Source organism: Anopheles nili, chromosome 2 (assembly GCF_943737925.1).
Source record: "Anopheles nili chromosome 2, idAnoNiliSN_F5_01, whole genome shotgun sequence".
In the NCBI taxonomy this organism is placed as follows: Eukaryota; Metazoa; Arthropoda; class Insecta; order Diptera; family Culicidae; genus Anopheles; species Anopheles nili.
Genome location: NC_071291.1, coordinates 77,603,277 through 77,612,239, shown reverse-complemented (window position 1 = coordinate 77,612,239; position 8,963 = coordinate 77,603,277). Strand labels below are relative to the sequence as shown.

The following is an 8,963-nucleotide window of genomic DNA, read 5'->3' as shown; positions in this document are numbered from 1 at the left end:
ATTTTTCTTAAATCACTAAGACTAAACAGGATCATAAATTGGGTTCGTCCATGTTTTCAACATTGTTTAGCAGGATACAATAAGGACTAACTAGTTACATTCGCCATAATCGTCCATACAACATAGCATAGAGATATTTGATTAAATTATATTTTGTGCTATAATAAAGAAAGCACAAGAGGCACCTAACACGATCATATACGCTAGAAGATGTGCAAATCGAATTCGAAACCAATCGCTATCGAAGCTAACCCGTATCTCATGCGGCCAGCCCGACACAGCAACAATTTCTACTGTTTAGCACAACAGCGCTACCCTACATAGCATAACGAGCTCACAGAGCAAACGAATGAAAAAATGATCGCACAAGAAACGAACCTACGCTACCGCTGTTGCTCCGGAAACCACGCTCAACCACACCATTCGCCTTTTCCGACGATGATTCCGTCAGACCAACACGGTCCGACGAACATCGAAAGGAGATAATTGATCCGGTTTCTTCGAGGTGAAGCAACACAAAAGCAGCAACCTGAACGAACCTCCATGGGCTGAAATACAGGGAGAGTTTTTACGAAATGTGAGGAATACGGTTGAGAGAAGGAAAAAATGCTCGATGTATGCATAAATATTCAAAAGCACAACATATGTTCAGCGTAACTTGTGCATATAAACTTAAGTGTGTGAGTGGTTAATGCCCAAGAAAAAGTAGGTTCACCTTTGCTTGCAAGATCGTTTGGTTTGAAAACATACACAAGCGTGAACGACAGCTTGAATTTCACGCGAAGACTTGAATGAGACGACGCTAGCTGTTCGGCAAAGCTGGCATCCTTGTATAAGCAACGAAGCAACTGCATTTGCAGTTTTAGCACTCCATCGCTTGCATTCCGGTGCCATAGTCAAGCAATTCTGACGAATTAAAATATTTAAACAATTTTTGTTTGACTGTATTATATTCTCAAACTTCTATTATTACAGCTTGTCTCTTTAAAACACTCGCTTTCGAAAGACTCAATCTGTTACATGGTGTATATTACACTTTCAAAGCTATCTGATTTTAGAAACATTTCAAATATTTTTTTTCAAGACAGCCTCTAATAATATCACTATTATAGTTTGTAAACTATCATTAGTCAAGTTACAACCGCTTGTCGATAAAAATTCAAAGAGATAGCATATATTGATTGAGTTCTTACTAAATTTAACAATCTTCGGTGCCATGTACCACAGGTTCGTCGCTTATCGATGCGTTGATGTCTTTCGATGCAATTTAACATTTGTACCTAGAAAGTTGGTTATTACTGCGAATCATTTATGTTTGGCATGGTACATTATTTACTTTCTATAATAAACAACAAAATTCAACAATAAGCAATTGCGTTATTGGGCTCACCATTGTATAGCTGGGTATTAGTTTTTTATGAGCACAACTCCTTCCAGATGACAATATATTGTTGCTAAGGGTAAACATACAACAACTGTTTTTTTTTTTTGCTGCAAAGACACACGACCCACCTTCAGTTCTACGTGGTACCGGTTTTACCGACGGGTGGAAAATCGATTAAAATTTCTCTTCGCCAAATTAGCCGCGTTTGATTCACGCGATCGATTGTGAGTGACCTGATGGCCTCACACCCTCAGACCCTTGCCACCAGCAGACACGACGGTCATGTAAAAGATCGAACAACAATAAGCAGCATGCGGTAAACAAGAGCTCAGTTTTCTATCGCATCGAGGTTCATCTTGATACGGCGCACCGTGTTGTGTATGTTGGTTTCTGAAATTGTAGCACTGGTGCTGAGAGAACATTCTATGCTACCAACCAGACATCGTCAAGCTCTCTGCACTTCAGCGGGCTCTGGAACATTGATCGAGGGCAAAAAACTCTACCGAATAAATCATCAGCCTCTTGATCACGTTCCTACCGAATAACTGGCAGCCATGTTTGCGTCCGGGCTTTGCGTATGTGGTGGTGAGACTTTTACGGACAGGGTGGAAAAGCTCTATTTTTCTCCCTCTGGCACGGCCACGATCTCGAATGCCAGTCGCCGACACAATTTTAAATAACAAGTTTCACCACTTGCTCGCTCAGGTGAGCACACTCCTGGGAGAGATCTCGAAAAAGCTCTCTGTGAAAGACAAAAAGCCACCCTGAGGATGCAAGATCGTTCAACAGGCTATGTTACGTGGAATTTCTCAGTCTCCGAGTTGAAAGCGAGCGGTTTATACGCTTTCCGTACGTGGCTGGATTTTTATTGTTCTGAACACCCCCATAACACGACGGATAGTTAATTAGAAACGAAAACTGCTCCGATTTCGCATTTTATCGTGAATAAACTTCGAGTTTTGAATCGCTTCTGATAACGATACGAAAGTGAGTGCATAATTATTGTGGTTGAATGATTTTCCGGCCCTAGTGCCCAAAAGTAAAATGCCGTCGGTGAAAACTAACCTTCTTTGTTGAGTGCTTACCGGGTTGTTCCCAGTGCGCCAGGTGTCATTTACAAAAAAAAGCAAAATATGTGCAACGTTTGATTCGTAAATGTGTTGGAAATGATCGATTCAAAGAGATCAATCGTTTTTTTGCGAAAGCGTTACACTCGTGTTCATTAAAAAATGGAAGAAATATGGAATGCTAGCAGCCAATTTCACTTCCTAAGCTTCAGCTACAGTTGGTTATTTGGCGCAAGCAAATGGTAAAGATATGTTCATAATTCAAACAAAAAAACATAAAATTTATGATGTGCTTACTAATGAGCAGTGGAAAACCAACCTGAAATCGTTGCGCAGTAGGAAAAAAGTGATTACAACCTATGTTCCACCGTTGAGTTTAGGCAACAGTGGGTTGAAACAGATATGAGTGATGTGAATGGTTCCTTAAGGCATTGTACGCGAAGTTGTTGATTAGGAGTGGTGACTGTCGTTCACTACTCGGGTGCGATTTTCACAGTATCATTCGTACTAAGCCGTGCGGCATATGACGGGTACGATTTTCACAACATCATTCGTGCAGAGGCGTATGAGTGTGTATGTAAGTGCGACAGTGTGTGATATTTAGAAGTGAAGCGTATGACCGGGGCCAAATCATCCACCACAATGCGCCCCTCACCGGCACTGCTAACGATGATGTTTGGCACCATATTCGGGGTGTTCGGAGCTTCGCTGAGCAAGTCATTACTGAACCAAGCGCCGGATGAGTGTCGTTGGGATGGTTACCGGGAGGAAGATTTGACACTATTGTGTCGTCTAAGGACTATCAACAGTGAGCTGGAAAACACGAATTTCAGTGTGCTACATCCTGAAAATACCATCCGGTTGCGGCTTCAATGCAACGATGGGCTGTTCTTTCAAAGCAGCCTCAGTCCCGGTAGTTTTAAGCAGCTCGCTGAACTCCATTCGCTATCAATCGAGTACTGTAAAATTGCTAACTTAAGTGACGGATCCTTTCGTGGGCTGAAGAAACTCGCAAACCTCACGATACGCACGCACAATACGGACTGGTCGTCAATAAGCCTCGAAATAGCGCCACAGGTGTTCAACAACGAACTATCTAAGCTCCAAAGGCTCGATCTAAGCCACAACAACATTTGGAGCGTGCCGGATGGTATGATTTGCCCGCTGAGCAGGCTTAACTACCTCAATCTCACGCAGAATCGCTTGCGTGATCTGTCAGTGTTTCACTTCAGCGCTTCATTGAGCACGAGATTGTCGAAAAAATGTGGCAGTTCCATAATCACCTTGGACCTATCACACAACACTATCGATAATCTACCTCCAGCTATATTCTCCGGTCTCGGCAAGCTCACCGATTTGCGGCTGCAGAGCAACGGAATGAATTACATCGCCGATCGCGCACTCGAAGGACTAGTGTCGCTGTCCAGGCTAGATATTTCACTTAACCGGCTCACCAACCTCCCTCCAGAGCTGTTTTCCGAGGCCAAGCACATCAAAGAAATTTACTTACAAAACAACAGTCTGAACGTACTGGCTCCGGGAATTTTCAGTGACCTACACCAGCTGCTGGTGCTGGATTTATCCAACAATGAGCTTACGTCTGAGTGGATCAATCCTGCCACCTTCCAGGGGTTGGTTAAACTCATTCTCTTGGATTTATCAAACAACAAAATAACAAAACTAGAGCCAACCATTTTTCGAGACCTGACCAGCTTGCAGGTCTTGAGGATGCAAGAAAACTCCATCGAAAGTATAGCCGAAAACACCTTTTCCGAGCTCGGCGCCCTGCACACTGTAATTCTATCGCATAATCGGCTTTCCATCGTTGACCAGTTCACCTTCAAGGGCCTTAAAAACTTAGCATTACTTTCGCTAGACTATAACCGAATCTCACGCGTCGATCGTCTAGCACTTCGTAACCATTCCACTCTACAGGAATTACACTTGAACGGCAACAAATTGCTGCAGGTGCCGGATGCATTGTACGATGTTCCGTTGCTCCGCACACTAGACCTTGGAGAGAATCACATTTCGAACGTTGATAACGCCAGCTTCCGCGATATGGTGCATCTCTACGGTCTACGGCTGACAGAGAACAACATCGAAGTCATTCGGAGAGGCACGTTCGATGCTATGCGATCCCTCCACATTCTAAATCTGTCCCAGAACCGACTGAAAACCGTAGAACAATCGTCGTTTGACAACAACACGAAACTGCAAGCCATCCGACTCGATGGCAACTACATGACAGACATCGCCGGTCTCTTCACGAAGCTTCCCAACCTGCTGTGGCTCAATATCAGCGACAACCATCTGGAGGTGTTCGATTATGCGCTCATTCCCACTGGACTCCAATGGTTGGATATTCACGCGAACAAAATCACAGAGCTCGGAAACTACTTCGAGATTGAGTCACAACTATCGCTGAGCACTATTGACGCAAGCTCGAATCAGTTGACGGAAATCACCGGAAGTGCAATTCCAAACAGCGTTGAGCTGTTGTACCTCAACGACAACCTTATCTCGAAGGTGCAATCTTATACGTTCTTCAAGAAGCCCAACCTAACCCGGGTGGACCTCTTCGGCAACAAGATCACGACGCTCGATCCAAACGCACTGCGAATATCGGCCGTACCCGAAGACCGCGCGCTGCCTGAATTTTATATCGGAGGAAATCCATACCAGTGCGATTGCAATCTCAATTGGCTGCAAAAAAACAACGTTGACTCGCGGACGCAACCGCGGCTAATGGATCTCGATAGCATCTACTGCAAGCTGCTATACAACCGAGGGCGAACGTACGTTCCGCTAGTCGAAGCCCAGCCAAATCAGTTTCTTTGCAAGTACGAAACGCATTGCTTCGCGCTGTGCCACTGTTGTGACTTCTATGCTTGCGACTGCAAGATGGAGTGTCCAAAGCAGTGCACCTGCTACCACGATCAAAGCTGGACCTCTAACGTGGTCGACTGCTCACGGGCCGGCTACGATGACCGATTGCCCGACCAGATTCCGATGGATTCGACGCAAATTTATCTCGATGGAAACAACTTCCGATCACTCAGCAGCCACGCGTTTCTTGGTAGAAAACGGCTGAAGATTCTGTTTCTCAATGGCTCAAACATTGAGACAATCAGTAACCGCACCTTTTATGGCCTAAAAGAGCTCGAAATTTTGCAGCTCGATCACAACCTTGTAAGCGAGCTGAACGGCTTCGAGTTCGAAGGACTCGATAATCTAAAAGAGTTATTGCTGCACTACAATCACATCACGATGATCGCCAATCACACCTTCGATCATCTTCATAACCTAAAGATCTTACGACTGGATCACAACCGAATCGTGGAATTCAACGTTTGGCATTTGCCAAAGCAACTGAACGAGATCCGTTTAGCTGCTAACCCCTGGCCGTGCGAATGCGATTTTGTAAACCGATTCCATGAATACCTTAAAACATACGACATTGTTCGTGATCGGCTCAAGATAAGATGCTCAATGCATGCGATACGACTCATACCCGGCAGCACGACTAACACCACTTCTCAAGTTCCCGCGAATACCGCCAGTGGAGGAGACCCGATGGTTGAGGGTTCAACCGGAGACTTCATAGTCTATCATGATAACAGCTCTTCTTTGTGCAGTGGTGTCACTCCGCTCGAGAATGTGATCAACGGAAATCTGACCTCGCGAAAAACGATTTTATCGCCACAACCGATCGAAGGCTATATTCCTTTGCTGGTAGCAGCACTTTTCGGATTTTCGTTGGTGATTATTCTTACACTCGTGTTGTTCGTGTTCCGACAGGAAATGCGAGTATGGTTTCACTCCAAGTTTGGGGTCCGTTTGTTCTACCGGAATGCCGACATTGACAAGAACGAGCGAGACAAACTGTTCGATGCCTTTGTGTCATACAGCTCGAAAGATGAAACGTTCGTCGCAGAAGAGTTAGCACCACTGCTCGAAAACGGTGACCCATGTTACAAACTTTGCCTTCACTACAGGGATTTTCCCGTCGGTGCGTACATCGCAGATAACATTTTGCAGGCCGTGGAATCCTCCAGACGTACCATCATGGTTCTCTCGGAAAACTTCATCAAGTCCGAATGGTGCCGATTTGAATTTAAATCGGCCCATCATCAGGTGCTGCGCGACAGACGCCGTCGTTTGATTGTGATACTACTTGGCGAGGTGCCCCAAAAAGACTTAGATCCAGACATCCGGCTGTATCTCAAGACAAACACGTATCTCCAATGGGGAGATAAGTTGTTCTGGGAAAAGCTTCGGTTTGCGCTACCGGATGTACCAAACAATCAGCGTAGGCAACATCAGCAGAATATTTCACTGACCCATTCCAACATTCGCAATAGCTACCAGCTAACCCGCGCCCCTCCAAATAATCGAACTAATAATCAGCTAACAGTGCAACATCATGACCCACGAACTCAGGCACGATCTGTCGAATATCATTCAACTACAGCACAACCCTCGCATAGCCAGCCGGTGCTCCCCACTGGCATGCAATCGCAACAGCTGCAGTGCAGCCAACAGCAGCAACCGCAGCAGTTACAGCAGCAGCAGCAGCAAGTGACTCAAGCGCAGTTGAGAGCATTAGCGCCATTAAATTCGTCCCCTAGAACGGTCGGCATCCACATTTAAAACTCCTCCTCGACTTCTGCTGACGTGGAAGGTCGTTTGTTTGCATACGTGTACATATTTATCGTATTGAAGAAGTGTGGATTAGTTTGTTAGCAGCGAAGCATAATTACGTGTGCAATGGTGATATAACGTTGTTATCTCTAGTTTGTTGGAAACTAAATATACCACCCAGTGTAAATTGTAAATATTTTAACCATGATCCCTAAAATGTTCATAGATGAATTAATTGCACCAAGTGTAAAAAGGTGCGAATGAATGAAATTGTGATATTAACACATATAAGTTATTTTTAAACACTTTGCTTTATGACGTAGAGCATGGTGTGAAATAGTTCCAAGCTTGCCTATTATCGATTGATTGCGAAGTTTTTTAAGTAACATTGAGATTCATTGACACAATGCATAATGCCAAGCAAATGTGTCTTGTGGAATTTATCTTATTCTCTGATGCATCATCAGTTAAATATTGCAACATAAAAATTCAACAATATTTCAAAGAGTTATTTCGTAATGCAAAGCAAAACTGTAATTAAAACCAGGAAAAAATCCATAGAAAACTCCTTTCATCAAATACACATTGACTTGCAAGAAAATTAAAATCAACGACACTCTTTCAAACATAAATTGATGTATAAATAAAAGATAAACATCATGCCATAAAGCAAATTAAAAAGAAATAAGAACAGCATGAGTGCCATTTCGTTAAATGGACATTATTTTTACATTTAAAAACACGCAAACATAGTAATATTACAGATTTGTAGATGTCACCCGACCTTTAGCTAATTATTTCCTTTTTATTCATTTTACTAAGCTGCAACAATAACTCAAAATAATTGCATAACTAAGGCCGCAAAGTTCCTAATATAGTTCACAAGTTCTCGGAATGGATTTGCACCAGTTCAATGTTGATGAAATAAATTTGTCATTTTTTTTCTAAACATTCCAAAGATTTCAAAACATTTATCGAAAACTATTAAAAAAAATTAAATTAAAGATTAACCAAAAATAATTCACGAAAAAATCTTTAAAATAGCCACGCATTCTACCTGCTCCAGACAATTCTTCGAGTAATTTTAAATACAGAAAGTCATCGGAAATCAACTGAGCAAACTATCCAAAACCTACAGATAGCTTCATAGGTTGTTTTAATCAACACATCAAAAAGCAATGAAATATACCCTAATTCACTTATTTTTTAGCTGACAAAAAATACAAATTCCATAACATTACTGAGTGAGTATAAGAGGAACATACTTTACGACATACATTTCAATACAATATTTTATGACAGACGAAGTGCAGAGTTTCGGAGCCCGATATTTTATCGTAAACTGAGATAAATAAATCATAGATCATTGCACTACATCTAACAATAAATGATAGTAATTCATCTCCACGAACAGATTGCTAAGATCATGCTTGAATACATCCAATGCTTCATTCAGCAGGAAATGAAATATATGTTTCTCTACATAGTAATTAGTTCTCTTCTATCTTCCAAATCAAGATCAACCACGAAAGCTCGAATGAAAAATAGCAAAGCTGAATATCACTTACTATGTACTCTAGCATTTCGTTTTACGTGGTTTAATAATTATGACCTAAACCGGGATGTGTAGACGATACGCTTCGAAGCATCGCTACCGGAAGTGACCTAGCCTAACTATGAAAAAGTGCCCAAGTTTCTTACTAAGTATTAGACGTTTATTTCCACCACATTCTATATAAAAGAAAATTGTATGAGAAACATGAATGCCGAACGACTCTCTTTTGCATTTAAATATTACAACTTAGAAGAATCTAGTCAAAATCATTTTAGTATTTGTTTCCTTTTGAGCAAAATGCAAAAACTAAGTA

General features: G+C 42.3%; 1 protein-coding gene across 1 annotated transcript; it reads left to right on the top strand.

Moving 5' to 3' along the window:
- Window positions 1-3,093: 3,093 nt before the first annotated feature.
- On the top strand, window positions 3,094-7,104 carry LOC128730844 (toll-like receptor Tollo). Its single transcript, XM_053823926.1, has one exon. The coding sequence runs from the start codon at window positions 3,094-3,096 to the stop codon at window positions 7,102-7,104; it is 4,011 nt and encodes a 1,336-aa protein (XP_053679901.1).
- Window positions 7,105-8,963: the final 1,859 nt, after the last annotated feature.

What these genes read in the sequence shown, in the direction of transcription:
- LOC128730844 (XM_053823926.1), top strand. Translation starts at nt 3,094, where the DNA reads ATGCGCCCCTCACCGGCACTGCTAACGATGATGTTTGGCACCATATTC.